This window comes from Scleropages formosus, chromosome 19, assembly GCF_900964775.1.
Source record: "Scleropages formosus chromosome 19, fSclFor1.1, whole genome shotgun sequence".
In the NCBI taxonomy this organism is placed as follows: Eukaryota; Metazoa; Chordata; class Actinopteri; order Osteoglossiformes; family Osteoglossidae; genus Scleropages; species Scleropages formosus.
This window is the reverse complement of record NC_041824.1, coordinates 19,956,229-19,975,878: the sequence shown is the minus strand read 5'-3', so window position 1 is coordinate 19,975,878 and position 19,650 is coordinate 19,956,229. Positions and strand designations below refer to the sequence as shown.

The following is a 19,650-nucleotide window of genomic DNA, read 5'->3' as shown; positions in this document are numbered from 1 at the left end:
TTATCTTCAGTTCCTTTGTTTTTTTTATAGCACTTTTCCAATAAAATCAAGTATAAGCCATTTAACAAACAGTACATAACATAAAAAATGAACTCATGCCAATTCAAAATAAAAACACAAATAAATATATAAAATATTCCATCATATTTTTTTTTTTGTTTATTTTTGAACTAGGCATAATCTTGTTTAAATTTAAGGATGTACAGTTTCATTAGAAATCTGAGTGTTAGTACAATGGTTCATCCTGGAGTGAGGCAGCTTGATTTATTTGAATAAAAATTCAGCTTTATAAATGGGCAAAGTAAGCTCAGTTTAAGCAGTTTTTTTTTTTTTTTTTGTAAAAATGCCTACTAAGCAAGAACAATAATGATGATAAAGCACCAGAAAATGAGTGGGCGTGTTTTGTGGCTGTGATATTTGTATCGGTTCCCTCCAAGTCTCGTCTTATTGAAGAGCTAAGTGGTAGGGATACGATGGCTGTGAGTCTTTTTCTTTGTAATCAGCTGAACATCGGAAAGACTTATGAAAGAGTACTGCCAGTGTTTATGACCATACAGGGATTTTCATCTGCGTTACCATGCTAGTGCATGCTGGTGTGTGTATTTGTAGGGCAGGGCAGCCTGTGTTGATGTAGACAACAGCTGTGTCAGTGAGCGGTCTTCATTAGGCTTGAGTTCGGCTTTGTTCGAGGACAGGTCGAACTCCTCCACTCTCGTGGCAGACAGGCCTGATATCCCTCCCCCGGCTGAGGGTGAGGTGAGGTTGGACTGGGTTTGAGACAGCAGAGGCCATACTGTTTAGCAGGAGCCTGAGTGGAGTATGTGCTGCTAAGGGAGGAGGGATGATCTGCTTGACTAGGAACCTGTCTGAATTTTAACCATTGCCAGCTGAGCAAAGAACTTGTCAGAGATTTGACCCTTTCCAGCTGGTCCAGGAACCTGCATGAGACTAAACCCATTCCAGCTGGTCATGGTACTTATCAGGACTTTAAATTTCTTCATCTGGGCTGGGAACCTACAGGGGCTTTAACCCTTTGTAGATGCCCCAGGAATAGGGAGATGAGTACAATGACATGTTCAAACTGTCTCATTTACTGTCAGACACATACTATCTGTTGTACATTTTTTTCTGCAACACTTCCTAAACACTGAAGTGCTGCGTGAAACCACAGTGTACCAGCTGCATGTGCGGAACCTACTGTCCGGCTCTTCCTATTTTACTTCTGAGCTTATATAGGCACAGAATTTTACAAACCTGCAGCAACTGAGTTTTAAAGCATGAATCTAGAATTCTCCGAAATTTCATATGTAGAAATTACTTGCGGTGGGGATTACGAAGCCACGGGTCAGAGATTTTTTGGTGGGATTTGGAGTATTATGTAGTGTCAAAAAAGTGGAAACTCTTGAAGGTGTGCCTATTCCAAAGATTTTATTTTACTTCTTTTATTCTTCTGTATTTTAGACAATTATAGTGCTGCTGTATTCTGTCTAAAATAAATTTTGACCTTCATACATTAATTTTTAGTGGTGATGTATTAATATTATAAAGTAATTTCTTTGTTACATCCAGACTGCTGACAATGTGTGATGAAGAACCAATTAAGTTCGTCTTAGCTACAAAACCCAGCCTTTTTCTTGTGCATACCTACATGGGCGCTGAATTAAAATGATGAAATAAATCAGATTTATCTGCCTTTAGTCAATACATACAACAAATGAAAATGACAGTGGTCTTGCTAATTTTTTTATTCTGTTAAAATCTTTGTAGACCCACGTGTATAGGAAATATCAAAACGACACATCCCTCCACAAAATTTTGCTTTTATTTTCATTTCTTCCTTAAAAACTGCCTTCCGACCAAGGATGTTCAGTAGCACCTCTCAATGAACAGATCACACCCAGAATTTCTGACATGTTGGAAATTTGTGAGGAGGTCAAAAAAATGTTTTCAGAACACTGTGAGCCATTACTCAGGGATCCTTGACCTTCTCTGTGTGACTTACCACACCCATTGTGGCTTCATGCTGGGATTTGTATATTATGAAAATCAGTCTGCGATTGCAAAATTGTGGCAAATTGTGCAGGAACCACAGTGTCTGCCTGTCTTTTGGTAAGATAGATTCTCAGAATCCAGATTTACATGAAGAATCAACTTGGCTTAGTTTACTTGTGGATCTGGACCTTACACTATTGTTTCTACAACGTGTGTCAATGCTTATGGCTTTTCTGTATTGGTGATTTTCATATTTATGTAACTGAAGACACATGAGAGGTGTCATGAGTGAAAATGGTGAAACTGTTTAAAACTTGAAAATATTCCAGTTGGTAAGGCGCATGAAAATGTGAGTTTTTTTTTAAGATTGCAGAGGCTTCCATGTGAGTGCGTACAAGCTTCATAATTTCATATTTACTGGTGCATCTAATAAACAGCAAGCAAGCCTAACTCAAGATTGTGTATAGATTAACCAGAGGTATGATAGAGATTCATATTCAGGTCATAGGCCATTGTCTGTGTTGAACTGCTCTGGGGGGGGGGCAGCAGGTGGGGTAGTGGTTAAAGCTTTGCACTTGTACAACCAAGGTTTGAATCACACCTTTTGCTGTAGTGCCCTTGATCAAGGTGCTTACCCTGAACTGATACGGTAAGTTGTATAAATGGGTAAACCAGTGTAAGTAGCTTAACGTTCAAAATCGCCTTGAAAAAAAGTGTCAGGAAAATGAGAAAAGTAAATGTATTGATTTTGGTCTCTTTCAGCTTTTTCCTGTGCTTGAGAAGAAAAAAAAAAACAGCGTAGTTCTTAGCATGGTTCTGGTGTGATGAACACTGCTGAAATGATTCTCATGAGGGCTGTAAAGGGACTTTTAAACACAGTGAGAAGCCAGAGGCCTGAGGAGGAGACCAGCGCTGTGCGTTTGAGAAGACACACCACGAAAAGGAAAGTTGTTTCTTTGAGATTTGACTTGAGGAGTTTTTTCTCAACAGCTCGTTGAACAAGTCCATACCTGTTGAGGAGATAACTGGTTTGGGCCTGACCCAGAACTGGAGACAGGATCTTCCACTGTTTGCCCGCGCAAATGTGCACACGCAGGCAGGCGCACACACACACACGCGCACGCACACACACGCACACACACACACACACACACTGTAATGAACAAGCTCAAAACCACTACATACACTGTCTCCCTTCCCTTCTCATACTGCCCCCCCCCTCTCTTTTTTCTCTCTCACTTTCTCACACACACTTACTATTGGCTCCCAGCTTTCTGGTTTGGGGTCAGTCGTGTGGATTTACATTTCTATCCTTACATGGTCTGCTTAGTCTAAAGAGGGAAAAAAATGGAAATATGTAGTGGTGGGGAACTGTTATTTGCACAAAAATTCCCCCAGCTACATCCAGAGGTGTAATCTGTCACATGACTGGAACCTACGGCATTTTTTTCCAGACACATCGACACCCATATGAAACTTTATATCAAGTACGTTCCATGGGGCCCCATTAATGATTTTCTGGTGGCAAATAAGTTTCAGGTTTGTTAATTACAAAAACAAATGTTGGGGTTGGGAATGGTGGGGAGTTCTGGGACCAGGGCTTCAGAAGTTTACTGTGGTTCACTTACCAGAAATGTTTCTTAGAGCAATGGATTTTTAAACATTACGCAAATATAGCAAGGCTTTGCAGGTTTTACAAAACTAATTTACAAAGCCTCTGCACCTGGCCGCTGTCTGGCCATGTGCTCTGAGTCCTTTCAATGAGCCCCAGGGTTCAGCGGTACGTGAGGATGCGCAGTCACCCTTTTCTACTGCTTGGCAGGCAGGAAGGGCTGCAAATGAAAGAGACATTTTCATCCTCAGCCCGACTGGACCTCAAAGTAAACAGTTTTCCTGTGACCAGCACACCTTTTTCTTATGAAAGTAAAAGTTGTGCACGGCAAGCAAGCCAGTTTTCCAGCAGCTCTTTCCCCGCGTGTTCGGATGAGCCCTCAAGAGTTGATTTGTCTTTCTCATTTTATATGTGTGTTATTATAAGAAAATCTATCATAAATTTTTCATGTGGTAAAACAGGTAGTGTAGTGTTTATAGCTGCTGCCTTACAGTTGAATATCGTGGACTTGAAAGTTCTGTTCCACAGCAATACCCTTGATCAATGTACTTACCTTCAGCTGATACAGTAAAAATTTGCCAACAGTGTAAATGGGTAAAAAACTAGTAAACTGCTAAGTGTTCTAAACTAGTATTGTGAATTGCTTTCAAGCAATGTGTCAGAAAAGTAATATAATAATGGCAAAAATATATTTAGAATTTTAGTACAGAGTATGTGCAGACAGTCCCTGGGTTATGAACGTCCGACTTACGTACAACCCTTAGTTACAAACCGCTCCCGTAATGTACAAATTCGAGTTACATACAGTGATTCGTAACAACAAATGGGCACTGTTTTCCAACGTGCATCAAAACAATGCGTGTCTACAGGGTTTCGTCTGCTCGTGGGCGCATGGTTCCAAGGTAGAACAAAGACCTCCTTCTTTTCAGTCAGGCCATGTTGCTACTAACACTGTCTTGTGTGTGTAACTGTATTTGGTTTTAATTTTTTTGTTTATTTTTACCCTCAGAACCATGGCACTAAATCGTAACTGAATACAGTTTTATGAGATGTATGTTGCCTTGGAGAAAAGTGTCTGCTAAATGAATAAATGTAAATATAAAAGGAAAACAGTCACGACTGAAACTAAAGTGGAAAAAATAAAGCAATCAGAAAAAGGTGAAACGTTAACGAACGATGGTTACAGTCGGTCAACAATCGGGACAATTTTAAAGGACAAAGTGAAAATAATGGAGCATGTAAAAGGCTCTGTTCAGATGTCTCTCTCTCTCTCTCTCTATTATAAATACTGTAGTAACATTTATTATTATTATCTCTTTCTGTTATACTGTATATAGTTACATTTATTATTGTTATTGTTATTATTACATTATTACATTGTATTATTATTATTACGGTGGTGCAGTGGGTTGCACCGGGTCCTGCTCTCTGGTGGGTCTGGGGTTCGAGTCCTGCTTGGGGTGCCTTGCGGCGGACTGTCGTCCCGTCCTGGGTGTGTCCCCTCCCCCTCTGGCCTTACGCCCTGTGTTGCCGGGTAGGCTCTGGTTCCCCGTGACCCCGTATGGGACAAGCGGTTCTGAAAGTGTGTGTGTGTGTGTGTGTGTGTGTGATATATTTTAAAAACATTTTTGTGGGTGAAATCCGGAGGTAAAATCTAAAGCAACCATTTTGCACATAAAGGTGAATATTGAACGCAACTGTTTCTTCAAATGAGACCCACCTAGTGACAAGGCGGCTAAGGCTTTTATGTTCTCCTCTATGGATCACCGCCAAGATCCAAGGGTCAGACAAGGTTTAAAGTTTGCTGTTAACTGTTATCTCAAGCTATACTGCCCTGGTCGACTCCAGCAAGATTGCCCTTTCCTTGGAATATTGTGTGTTGTGAAACTTGTGTGTATGTGTCTGAATCAGTGTTTCTGTTCATTCTGTTTGGTGCTTTCTGAGTGGGTGATGATGTGTTTCAGGTGGGCAGCAGAACATTACTGCTTCATCAGACAAATTTCTGGACTCTGCTGATCTTTTTTCCTTTCAGGCTAGATTAAGAAAATCCAAACTTACATTAAGTAATGGGACTTTATACTAAACTAGTGTTTCTTTGTTGTTTCATTGGCTCAATCTGGTTCTCATTCTGAAATACAGATGGAAGTGCTTAATATCCCAACCTGTTTTATACATTTCCTTAAACTCCTCTAAGATAGAGAATTTTGTTGAATTGTTGACATCCATCTCATAGGTCTGGAGAAGCTGGGAAAAATTGTAAGCTTTTACATAATTCATTTTGGGTCCATATTAGCCTTGTTGGGCCTAGAAGATTAAATGAAGTAGAGTACAAGTGCCTGTTCCTCACTAGATTTCATCTTTCTCTCTGTCTCACACATTCAAATACTCACACACACACACACACACACACACACACATTTTCAGAACCGCTTGTCCCATACGGGGTCACGGGAAACTGGAGCCTACCCGGCAACACAGGGCGTAAGGCCAGAGGGGGAGGGGACACACCCAGGACAGGACACCAGTCCGTCGCAAGGCACCCCAAGCGGGACTCAAACCCTAGACCCACCGAAAAGTAGGACTGTGGTCCAACCCACTGCGCTACTGCACCCCCGACCATTCAAATACTCACTGTAATGAAATGAATGGTTTCTACCACCATCCCAGCAAAATTCTAAATACTTTTAAAAATGTGTGCATCTCTTTTTAAAAGTTGACAAAATTGTCCCCAGTTTTGTTTTGTTTCATGAGAAATGTCTCCAAAACATTGGAAACATGTACATACACATGCACAGTCTGGCCAAGAAAAGACTCGTCTGCCGGTTTGAATTAGAGTTTTAACTTTTCCCATCTATGTTAAACAGACCAGATCACATAAAAAGTCAGTGGAGAAAACTTGCACAGCAGTGTCCTAAAGGCTTTCTTAGTCAGTTGTACTCTAAAATGTCCTTTTCTAACCCCTGGTTGTTATGGATATGGATATAGAAACCAAGCTCCATGTATCTTCAAAGTGGAATGTATTACTAGTAGCTACTTTAATATCTTAATAGCATACACATCGTCTATATCATATTTTCTTAGCTAAGTGTCTTAATGTATGCATTTATTTATTTGTTAAAGCAATAGCTCAGTTCTCAACAGGATGCGGCTCAGTTTGAATCTGAGGACGTGAACATTACTCGATGTGTTGCCCTCAATAGTTTAAACTTTATAAAAAACAGACAGTTTCCCAAATGCATGACACTATCTTGCTAGACTATATTGCAGTGTTTGCAGAGGACTGTCACTGGTCTAAAGTAAATTATTGTATTTGTGCTTGGATTGAACTTTTTAAATTGAGTACTGTTGTCTGGAAAGTGGCCCGATTAAAGTGTTCACACCCGTGAAAGGGTTGTTGATGTTATTTTCTGTGAAAGCAATGACCGTTGGCTCTCTGGTCTTGAGCATGGTGAGGGAGGTTCAAAGCGACTTTTCACTTGAAGGCCTACTATTAAGGTTTCCCCGGAGGGCACTGTGGACGTCTCCTGTCTGGAGAAGAGAAGACAAACGCATTCGGAGAGCGGCCTCCCTAAGGCCTTGCCTGGTGCTCTTTCAACCGGCTGGCTCCCAAGAACCAGCCGTGAGTCTGTGTTTCCACTTGGAACCTATTAATGCGGGTAAAGTTAGACGAGTCTCTTCCTTTTGCTGGGAAGCGACCTGACCGCCGCGAAAACTGCGGAGGAAACAGTTTTTAGCTTGGACCTGCTGCAAAGTAAATGGAACCCGGTGGTTTGGCGGGCTGTTATTTTTTGCCCTCCCTCTTGGCTGCAGAACAGAAAAAGAGTGGACACAAGTCAGCATTTTTTATCTGGAAACGACTTATTTTTCTTCTGCTGCTTGTCGGAAGCTTTGGGGTTGGAGACTGCCTGCAAACAGGCGTCATACGGGGGTTTTCAAAGTGGCCAGGCTTAAAATTTGTTTGGTTTGCTTGTGAAACTGAGGAGGTTTCGTGCCCTTACACCTTGGGTAGGAGGAGGCGTTTATGCGCTCTGTCACATCATTACAAAGCATTGTGGTCGCTGCCGCTCTTCTGATGCATCTACTTTCCAGGGCTTCAACTATTTCCCCAAAACAGCAAACTGGAGATCTTCCTGGTGGTTCGTACCATAGCGGGCAGGCTGTGCAAACCAGCTCATCTAGAATTTGAGTGTGTGAAGCCCTTCTACCTATTATTACTCCAGAATATTTTCACACTCGTTGTGGCACACAGTAGTTAAAAAATGTATATGTAATATGTTTTTCTGTGCATGTGGGTGTGTGCAAGAATGTTTTCTCTATTGTATTTGAATGGTAAATAATCACACACACACACACACACACACACACACACACACACACACACACAAAGGAGTGCTCATAGGGTGTCAGCTCAAAAGCCTAGTCTGGGCGGCAGCTGTGGCTCAGCTGTTCAGTCTGATTTCGACCCATCCCACCCTCCCCTTGACCGCCATGTACCAACCCCGCATGGGCTGCTTCCAATCCCTTAGGTTGTGATAAGGGGGTAAAGGAGCCTTGTAGTTTACACCCACATTCTCTCCTTCTTTTATACTTCCAGTGTGGGGGGAGCTATATGATTCACACATGGCTTCATGGTACATCATGTTGCACAATCGCCATAACACCTTATAGCTTTAGTCCCGGGAAAGTCCAGGGGGTAGCATCAAGTGGCAGAGCCAGGGAACAGTCAGATCGTCCCTCTGCCTCTGCAGTCCCAAAATACCTCAGGGAACTGTCAGCTGGTGGTCTGTGATCAACTGGGATGTCCCACGGCTCCTCTCACCATCCCTCCCCACTTGGGGACTGCCCTAATGGAGTCCCTGCATTCTTCCTTAGCCGTAAACACCTTATTCACTTGCACCAAGATATTCAAGCCATCAGTCGCGCTCATCCCCTCACCCTCTTGCTCTAGGGTGCCATAAAAGTCCCACATCCTCAGCTGCCCACCCCCTCTTAAGAAGCACACTCACGAGGTAATGACTTCACAGCACATAATCAGCCCATGACACATTGCCAGGGCTATTTTAATGATTGCACGTCATATATGCAAGGTTGTCTACTGAGTGCTCACCCAAGGTGTACAGCTGGTGCCATTTGGCGCTGTTAGGAATGGAACTCATCTTGGTTTTGTTTTGTCTCAGATGAAAATGTAGTACATTTCTGAAAATAAATACAGTATATAGGTTTGTGAAGGGCATCAGGTGGAATAGTAACTTGAGCTGTCACTTTGAAGACCCATGTTTGAATCCCTTCTCTGGATGTAATAACCTAGTACAAGCAATTCACCACGGATTGTTTCTATAAAAAATACATTTACATTTACATTTACATTTATTCATTTAGCAGACGCTTTTGTCCAAAGCGACGTACATCTCAGGAAAAGTACAATTTATGCAATAAAATACCCACTGTATAAATGTAGGAAATAATTGGAAGTAGCTTAACATATAAACCTCACATTCTAATTTGCTCTGGAGAAAAGCATTAGTTAAATAAATAAATAGTAATTATAAAAGTGTTACCATGAATATTTGAGAATCGTATTTTGTCTGCTGGGTCTAGTGTTAGATTCAAAAACACCCACCAAAACAAATAGCTTGATATGTATGCTTTCTCTTTAAACACATATGGAGCATTTGTTAACCCATGGGCTATGTTTTTGAATTTGGTCTTTCCATTAATATAAATGCTATCCAACGCAAAGAGTTAAAATACAAGCCAGTTTTTCTCTCTCACTGTATGTCTGTTCTCCAAGGCCTTAGTCACTTGTGGTTCATTAGCTCAGCCTTCTAACACATAGTGTGACGAGTACTGAAGACTCTCCTTCAGCAAAATCCATCCAAGGCCTCCATGAGCACATTGCCACTTTGTTGGGCCTGACAGCCCCCATTCTCTTGGAGATACAGCAGTGCTGCCTCTGGGGGGTTGTCAGCAATAATGTGGAAGCTATAGCTCAAGCCACATGGCTCAAGTGTTTATGATGAACTTTTGTTAACGGTTTTCTCTAATTTGCTCGTGGCCATTTACCCAGTTATGGCTGCTTCTCAAAGTATGACACAAGCACATAGCTCTGGTAATGTTTTGTGAGCCACATGCTTCTTTCCACTCATTGGGGCTCACTTGCTGATATAACATACTTGTGGGAGAGAGTACTTCACCCCTTTTGACCTCCAGCAATGCGTGCAACTTGCTGACCATGCATGTTGCTACAAGGGGCAAGAGAACTCCCATCACCTTACCCACCCAAGGGGCTCCAGGTAGTGTAATGATTAGAACTGCCACCTTTGGAATTAGATAACTCAGGTTCAAATACAATTTTAATGCTGTAGTACCCTCGAGCAAGGTACTTGCCTTGAATTGGTCCACAAAGTTCCCCATGGTATAAATTGGTAAATCATAGTCACTTTGAACAAAATCATCAGTTAAACGAATAAATGTAGATGCAAATGTGTTGCCAAGGGACCTTGTTTCCTAGGTGTCTTTACCATAACTAGCTGGCTGGTATAGCATGGATCTTATTTTATAGTGGATGCTGAAGGTAATTCAGTAACACATTCCAGAGGAACCATTTTATCCAGAACAACAAAGAACTGATCATGTGGATGTGCTAAGTCGATGCAGAGAGGCTTGAAGTTCTTTTGCTTTCTCCCTATTTAGTGGCACTGGGTGGGAGTGGAAATTTCCACAGAGTGGGAGAAGGTGGACTGATGATTGGGGTCAGGGTGAGAGGGATCTGTGCTGGAGCTGCTTGTATGACAGCTGGCTCCCAGTGGGGGAGTATAACAGTCTTTGGAGCTAAGTGAGCAAGAGAGTGAGAGGAAGAGGGTGTGGTCATCAGGGGAATGGTCATGGTTTGTTAGGCAATGGGTGGGGCCATCTGTGGAAGTGGGTGTAGTCTACCCAAAGCACCCACATTAACTAGACTTGGAGTGTGTCTGCGCCATTTTGTCCTTTCAGATGCTCTTGGTTGTCATCTGATGGTCAAAAATCTTAAACATTTATCACAGTTTTTTGATTACACTAATTCTCAAATAATAAAGATCCCATTTTCAGTAATTCTTCCCGTGGTTTCTCTGCAAGTCAGCTGGACTCCAGTCAACCACTGGGCAATCACACACTTCTTCACTCACCCAAGCACACACTAAGGACTACACGGAGTCACGAACTCACCATCAACAGATGTCTTTGGCCTGTGAGAGGAAAGCCACACAAACATGATAATTAATAGTAAGATAAGTCATAATACAAAGCATGATAGAGAAGAGGGAAAAGTGTAACATGTAACTGATTCTAAGCATAGGGGACAGCTGGTAGCATTGGGGTTAGTGCTGCTGCCTTTGCATCCAAGAGTTGCAGGTTTGATTCCTACCTCTAGCTGTAGTACCCTTCAACAAGACACTTACCCTAAATTGCTTCAGTAAAATTACCCAGCTCTGTAAATAGGTTAGTTATTTTATGTACATTACAATTAACATTGTAAAACAATTTTCTAATACTAAGCTACTGTTTTACTATTTCAGTGAAGTACACGTTACCTTTCATTTGTCTTTAATGATTCTTAAGGTAGCCACAACATAAAGCTCCCCAGATGTTGCTATGTTGCCATCCTCTGATGTTGCACACTACTACTTAAAACTTTTTTTAGAGGACAGCAGGTAGCATAGTGTCGAAATGCTCCAACTTGTGACAGGAAAGCTGCTTACTGAAATCCCAGAAAATATTTATATTGAACTGGATGTGGTACTTAATCCCAGATCAAGGTACTTGCTCCAGTTAAATGTCTGGAAGTATTTAGAAGGCATAAATTGCTATTTCACTTTGTATAAACGCATCAGCAAAGTGACAATAATGCAGTAATTAAAGAAACTTGAGAAAATAAATGTTCGGAGATTTCAATATTTATGGTTTTGTTTCCTGATTTCACAAGACTGACGACTTCATGTGCGGTAAACAGCCGAGCTCTCAGCTGTACGGTGCATGCGGTTCCTCAGCCAGCACTCATGTAGTGGACTGCTCTGAGGCTGCATTGTTACGCCAGCATGTTTAATGAGCCGCCACCACCAGTGTGACCATTGTGCAGCCCTTATAATGCACAGTTATCAGATACAAGCGGGAATTCACATCCTCCCTGAACCCTGAAACACAGACCGCCCAGTCAATGTTAATGAACTTGCATTCTTCCAAGGAGCGTTTGGCTTTTTCATTTCTTCCATGCCTATTTACATACTTTGCTGTGCGCCACTCTCTTTTTAGCTTCGAATGAATGAACTGGCCCTCGTTCTTTATAACTTCATCATTTTATAACTTACTCAAATTGGGCACTGAACAAGCTAGTGTTCTGACAAAGGTCGGTGTGACTTTTCACTCGGCCGGGGCAGTCAGCAAGATTCGGCAGCCTGTGCTCAATCTGCAGGGGTCGATTGTTCATCCCGCCAACCACGCAAGACAAAGCGTATTTGACTGCCAGGCCCAGTCTGTTCTGGCCCTTGTTTGGAGGGCCTCCAGCCTTCTTTGTTCGACCCGGAACCCCCGGGGGCTGGGCAGGCAGCGACAGGCCTTTTGGCTCACACTTTAATAAGAAGTGACTCGGGTTTGCGTTTCAGCCCTGCTTTAAAACCGGGCAGCAGAAGTCAGAGTCTGCTGTTTGCTCATGTGTGAGAGTGTCTGTGGGGGTGCTGTGGGGACACAGGCATATTTGACATATTTATTATTTTCCCACTCAATTCTCCCCTTCCCAGAATATATCTCAGCAGGTGCTCCCTGTATGTTGGGCAGCCCCTAGCCCGGTTACCTTGTTCTGGCAGCAGGCTCTCGTTGGGAGATTTGGGACCAGGAGGAATACTGCTGCCTTGAAAAAAATTGTGTTTAATTTGTGTGTGTGTGTGTGTGTGTGTGTGAGTGCGTGTGTGTGTGTGTGCGTGCACTTGCAGACTGGTTTCCACCCCAAACCAATCGGCGATAGCAGCGATGCGTCAGGCTCTATGGAACGCTTGGAATGCAGTGGCATGGAGGTGGGTGTGTCTGTCCTGAGGGGCTGAGGAGGGCGGGAGTGGAGAGGTGGATAGTAGTCCTAGGAGGGCAAAAGAAGTGTTGGGTCTCACCACCTGCATGATGAGGCCTGCATGGTTTTGTGTGTTGATGGAGCAGCAGAGAGAATAGAAGAGACCGGGTGCAGGGAGCAACTGCCCCCACTGTTATTATGTTGCCTTCCCTCCCTCGGATGTACTGTCTGCTTGGGGGATTTTTTTTTTTTTGCCGTTGTGCTGTTTGCACACCCAGCCTCCCAGCCGGGGACCCTGACGATGAGTTGATTTAACAATTTAGGTGTCGGTTCACAAGGTGGAGTAAGTCCTTCTTGCACAGTGCTAGTTGAGATAGTTGATAGTTGGAGTTAGGATACTTGGGAGTGTGCACATACTAACTGGGCAGCACGTGACATGGTGGTTGGAGCCATCGCATTGCAATCAAAAGACCTAAGTTTAAATATTACCTCTGCCTATAATACGACTGATCACAGTATTTTTCCTGGTTTGCTATAGTAAAAATGACCCAGCTTTATAAACGTGTAAATCAGTCTAAGTGGCGTGACATTGTAAGACGTGTTGGAGAGAAGTATCAGCTAAATGAATAAATGCAAATGTAAATATGCATGGGTGCCGCTAAACAAACATCCTGTGCCTGATGAAGAGCCCAATACACTGTCAAGGGGGAGGGTACAAGTAGTGCTGTCAGTGTGTTTCAGGGTGCTGGCGAGATTCATGGCGGCCTGTTTGTGCAGCTGTTCCCAAGGTCAATGGGGCCCTCCCCACACACTCCGGAGCTGTCATGGGTACGGCCTTCGTCTGCACCGCTTTGTCCTTACTTCAGTCTACTCGCGCGTGCTTGCCATACTTGTGTATGGGACTGTGATATTTTTACTGTCAGTTTTGCCAAGCAGGTTCTATTATCCAAAACATGGCTTTAGATTTTACGCTTCTTCGTCCCTGGAGCTGTATATGTTACTGGTCTTGCCATAAACATGTGCACTGCTGTAAATCAAGTGGCTTTTGGTGTGAAGTTATTTTCCTTGACACACTCTTTTATTGTTTTAATTTTTTTTTTTTTACAGTGTTTGTTTAGCTAATTTTTGCCAATGCAACTTATGCAATTTAGCAACTTACAATGATTTATGCATTTATACAGGTGGGTAATTTTTACCAGAGCAATTCAGGGTATTTACCTTGATCGAAGGTACCGCAGCAGGAGGTGGGATTCAAACCTGCAAGTTCTTGTACACGGACCACTCACATTTATGTAATTCTTCTTTGTAGGGTTCTGGTAGTGTTGCTGGATAAATCGTTAATATTTTTGTGAAAAGTCACCCCTTTTCAAACGCTGAATCATTTTGTAAGTGAAAATTGTGGCATTTCGTGTTTGCACTGTGTTTTTGTTTAAAATTGGTAAGACATTAAACATGGCCTCAGGTACACCAGCCTGTTTTTGTTATTCCGACTCGACAAATCAATGTTTCATGGAACCAATGAAGCTTGTCTGTTTCTTGTAAGACGATGGCCACAATCAAAGCAGATCAATGTGTTTTCTGTTTTGCTTCCCTGACTGTTTAAAATCTTTGCTGAAAGTACTTTCTTGGTTTCGGTATTTTCCTTAAAGGGGTTACAGATCCAGTCAAGCCACTTGGAGAGAACAAAAAAATCGTAAAGACAGGTCAAAATGCCACTCCCTTAAAGCTTTGACATTTCGAACCTTCGCAGTGTATCGGCCTAATACTGAAGTTTTTTTGTTTAATAACAGGTAGCAAAACTAATGCACAACGCTCCATTAGAATTGTACTGCGTAAGGTCTTAATTACAAATTGCTGGCTAAGCCTTGCTCAGCAATATAGTCATTTAAAATAATTTAAAATAAATTGGAAAAGGCTCCCCTGGACACATGTCTAACTCTTCATCTTATACTGATACAATCATCCTTACCTGCCAGTAAATGCTGGATTTCCTTAAAGATGTGTAATCCATAATAAGAGTAGAGGAGGACATGCGTGCTTTTGGCTCCATCTTGTGGGAAATTCAATTGTAAAGTCAATATGAAAGGCTTTTGTTTCAGATGAAAGAAAAATGCATTGATCGATTCCAGGTGGCACTGATTTTTGTCCCAGATGCCTGTACATTCTTTTGAAAAGTATGAAACTATTTAAAATGTACCTTCATAACTAAACCAGCTTGTATTTACTCACTTTTTGTTCTTAAATTGGAACCACGTTGATGTATGACCAGAAAGTTTATATTTGGTCCCTTTTCATTGATAAAGGTTAATGACTTAGTTAATAACAATATGCTTCCAAGTTCCAGTTTCAGAATAGCATTTATATTTACATTTATTCATTTAGCAGATGTTTTTTTCTCTAAAACTAAGTACTCCTCAGCAAGTTTTATGCTGTGCAAGTAGATAATGCAGGTGCCCCATGCTGCGCTTCAGGTTTCAAGTTTATTGTCATAGGTAAAAGTACCGTGTACAAGTATCATGGAATTCTTTTCTTGAATGCTTCTCCACAGACTATGGACAAATACAAAAACAATAGAAATACTGCACAAAACAATGACAATACCAATGAGTAATGCTAATAAACAGTAACAATAAATAACGGTAGACAGCCAGAGAACTCAGAACAAGAGAATGAGGATGCTTTAAGTGACAGTGCAATCTACCAATGTGCTTGGGTGGAGCAGTCCAACTCTAGTTAGAAAAGGTGGCACATTGGTTAGTGTTGTATATTCTTACAGCAGTGGGGTAGAAGCTGTTCCTGTACCTAGCTGTGCGGGTTCAAATAGACCTGAGCCGTTTTGCAGATGGCAGGGAAGAGAAAAGTGCCCATGCGGGTGACTGTGATCTTTCATGATGCGCATTGTCTTTCTGAAGCAGCGTGTGGTGTAGGTGTCCTGGACTGCTGATAGCTGTGTGCTGATGATTTCCTGAGCTGTTTTGACCACCCTCGGTAGGGCTTTCTTGTCCTGTATGGAGCAGCTGCCACCCCAGGATGTAATACACCCTGTGAGGACGGACTCCACAGCACACCTGTAGAAAGTGGTGAGGGCTGTAGTGGACATCCTTGCTTTCTTCGGACGCCTGAGGAAGTGGAGGCGTTGGTGGGCCTTTTTGATGGTTGATGCTGTGTGCTCAGTCCGTGTGAGTTTGGCAGTGAGGGTGACCCTGAGGAATCGGAAGCTGTTGACCCTCTCTACCATGTCTCCTCCTATGTAGATGGGTGCTTGAACCGTATCCTGTTTCCTGAAGTCAATCACCAGCTCCTTAGTTTTACTGACGTTGAGAGACAGGTTGTTCTGCTGGCACCACTTTGCCAGGAGCCTCACTTCCTCTCTGTCGGCCGTCTCATCGTTGTTGGTGATCAGACCTACAATGGTGGTATCGTCAGCAAACTTTATGATGGTGTTCGAGCTGTGCCTTGCCACACAGTCATGTGTGAATAAGGAATACAGCAGCGGGCTCAGGACGCTTCCCTCTGCAGTACCAGTGGGGAGGAGGTATTTCACTTGTGGCCTTAGGTTCGAATTAGACTCAGGGTGTTTGGAGTTTGCATCTTCTCTCCATGTTCACAATCCAAAGGTATGCATGTAATAAGACATTGGTTGGTAAACCTCTTCCATGCCCAGCCTTACCATGAAAACCATACAAGTTTGATTCAACAGCACTACATTACATATATTTAGCAGATGTTCTAGCGCACACACCTTATTCATCAAGGTGACTTACACTGATAAATACACTACTTACACTGGGTCACTCATCCATACATCAATGGGACACACTCTCTCTGTCACTCACATACTATGGGTGAACCTGAAGAGCATGTCTTTGGACTGTGGGAGGAATTCAGAGTAGCCTGAGGAAACTCACGCAGACAACCTGCAAACTCCACGCAGACTGAGTGGGGATCAAACCCACATTCTCTCACACCACCCACACCTTGCGAGACAGCAGCGCTACTCACTGTGCCACCCACTAAACCTACTTATATTTGATGCTACGATTCAGCAATGAGTTCAGCTTCAGCAGTTTTATTACACATGTAGTCCTGTAAAAAACACACACACACAATGTCTACAACTGCTTGTCCTGAGCGGGGTCACAACAAGCCAGAGGCAAGCCCGGCATCACATGGTGCAGGGCTGGGCGGCGAGGGGACACAACCCGGAGGGGCCGCCAGTCCACCACAAGGTACCCCAAAAAGGACTTGAACCCTAGACCCACCACTGAGCAAGCCCCCCGCCAATCGTGCTGCGCCACTGCGCCCCCTCTTATGTAAATAGAGGAAATTAAATTATGCCCAAAATTGTCAACAGTGGTTGACCTTTTGTTCTATGAAAGCTTTTCTCTAAAACTGAAATATAAACAAGACACTTAGCAAATAACATAGGTCTCTTATGTTTCAGGTCGTAACGAGTTAATTGCGAGATACATCAAGCTAAGGACAGGAAAGACCCGCACAAGAAAACAGGTAATCATTATTTGTTTTACCACTTGTTACAATAGACTACACATCCTTTGGTCTGTTTGGTTGGTGTCCGAGTTGAACCTCTCCCAAAATGTCAGATTTCACAGATATTTTGTCATGGTCACAAAGTGTTGTTGCCCATGTTGAAATTCAAGTGCTAGTCCAATACACCAACAAGCGGAAGAAGTTTTAGCTTATAACACATGGATAGTAGCTCTAGTAGTAACTCCACAGGGTCCATACAGATGTACTTACGAGTCACTTCCCAGGAGATATTTAAGCCATTTTTAAACCACCATCATGTGACACCTGTGCTTAGAGCATAAAAATATAGATGATCATCTAATGTTGCAATACCCATTTTGACCAACTTAGTTCCTTGCTATTATCCAAAGTTCTACACTTCTTTTTTGAATTTGTGGTCTGTTGACCTCATTTACATGAATTGATACCATTGTGTCTGTTTGTGTGTGTGTGAGAGGGTTAAACAAGTTCCACACAGCCATGACATACAGTTCCCATAGCAGAAGTACACAAGTTTGCCTTCAGGGATGACAGTATCTGCATATTTCACAAATGATATTTTGACACCATGTGGTCAAGGAAACTGGCTTCAACTAAGGTTTTGGGTAAACCAATTTGTTTTTATTTATTTTAAAATTCAAATAAATTTAATTAATTAGATATCGGATAGACTGATATTGCACTTGAGGTCTGGTCATCCGCATATAAACAGAAAACTGAATTTTAGAAGTTTAACATAAATATTTTTCAGTACTATAAAAAATATTGCACCTTTTTTTACCACTTATCAAAGTCACTCGTTACAGGGCAGCTATTGTAAATGGCATGCAATATTTTGAATCCGCACAAGTTTTGATGTAGCTGAATATCGTTGTATATTTTTATTCAAATTACGGTATATATCTTTGTTACAGCATGGATGAAAGCATCTGCTGAAAGTGGAAATGCACTATTACCTAAATGTTTTGTCTTTTAGTTTAAATTTTGCTTTAATGTAGCAGCCCTTTTGGTTTAAGTCTTAAAAAGTGCATTTGCCCACTGCCATAAAATGCAGACTGGATGTGCTGGTCTTTATGAAATTCCAAGTTCTTGAATCTGTTTCTTCTTTTCTTCATTAACCTGCAGTAATTTGTTGCTGAGGATGGACAAAGTGGACCTGTGCTATACTCTCCACTGCCATGTGTGTGTCTGCATGCATGTTTTAAAACTGTTTCATACCCTCCAGGTATCTAGTCACATACAGGTGTTAGCGCGGAAGAAAGTGCGGGAGTACCAGGCGGGTATCAAGGTAGGTGACCCCCTCTCAGCCGGCGCCCGGGGGTGCCCCGGCATCTCTTTCCTCCTTGGTTACGGCCTCTCTCTTCTCTCTTCTCCTCCCTGTTCTATTTCTCTCCCCTGGTTCCGCTCCCCCTTCTGCAGGTTTCTAGTCACTTGCAGGTTCTTGCCCGGAGAAAGTCTCGCGAGATACAGTCAAAGCTGAAGGTATGCGCTTTCTGTGGCGGGCCTGGGCTGGGCGGGGCATGCGCACGCTTGGCTTCACGCTAACCAGCCAGGGCAGCGGATTAACACGGCGGCTGCGCCAAACGGCCAGCGGCAGCTTGTGGACCTCAAAGCAGAGCTCGCTGTCAGGTGTGACGCTGGGAATTGTCAGCTGCGGTCCAAACATGCTCCAGAGAACTGCGACACACTTTTAGCGCTGCTTGCTGGATGGGTTTGCGGATGGTTCAGTGAGGTATAAGGCCAAGTAACAGAACGGGTTTTAGTAGATGGCTGTATGTAAAAAAATTTACCTGAATTAAATCAGTGATAGGGCATGTGTAATTGGTTAAGCACTATTTTTACTAGTAGGAAGATACAGAACAGGAAAGAAGAAGGCAACACTGGAAATCAGTAAATGTCTGAAATTTGCCTTGTAGTTTCCCAGAAGAGGGCAATATACGCACACTGGCTGAAGCCGCTTGTCCCAAGTGGGGGTCGCGGCAAACGTCAGCCTAACCGGCAACACAGGACGCAAGGCCGGAGGGGGAGGGGACACACCCAGGATGGGACCCCAGTCTGTCACAAGGCACCCCAAGCAGGACTTAAACCCCATGCCCACCAGAGAGCAGGCCCTGCGCTACCATACCCCCAAGGGGAATATAAACCCTAAAAATTCAGCAAATGAAGTGATGGTGACAAATGGCAAAAGACACTGCAGAATAAACATTGTTAACAACTCAGTGATCTTGTTTCTCATAGTTGTGTAAAAAGAGTTGGTTACTTTACATTTACTACAAAAGTGGTACACCAGCTTCACATTTTACACTGAGATAATCAGCCTTTTAACATATCAGTTATAGGCCCATTGCAACCAAGTGAAGTCCTTTTCTAAGGAAACTGCTTCAGTGTCATTCATGAGACTCCAGGAGGTATAGCAATTATTATTATTATTATTATTATTATTATTATTATTATTAGTAGTAGTAGTAGTAGTAGTAGT

The 19,650-nt window shown here is 42.6% G+C and overlaps 1 protein-coding gene across 9 annotated transcripts in view; it reads left to right on the top strand.

Annotated features, from left to right (window-relative positions):
- tead3a (TEA domain family member 3 a) overlaps window positions 1–19,650 on the top strand; it is a 55,135-nt gene that overhangs the window by 23,103 nt on the left and 12,382 nt on the right. For 4 of the 9 annotated variants that reach the window (XM_018760492.2, XM_018760487.2, XM_029246177.1 and 1 more), the window contains exons 4-5: window positions 17,086–17,150; window positions 18,591–18,653. In XM_018760492.2, coding sequence (XP_018616008.1) covers window positions 17,086–17,150; window positions 18,591–18,653 — 128 coding nt within the window. Of the gene's footprint in view, window positions 1–12,344; window positions 12,652–17,085; window positions 17,151–18,396; window positions 18,460–18,590; window positions 18,654–19,650 lie in introns of those variants that run through there. The other 5 variants (XM_018760490.2, XM_018760486.2, XM_018760488.2 and 2 more) reach the window with 2 other exon arrangements.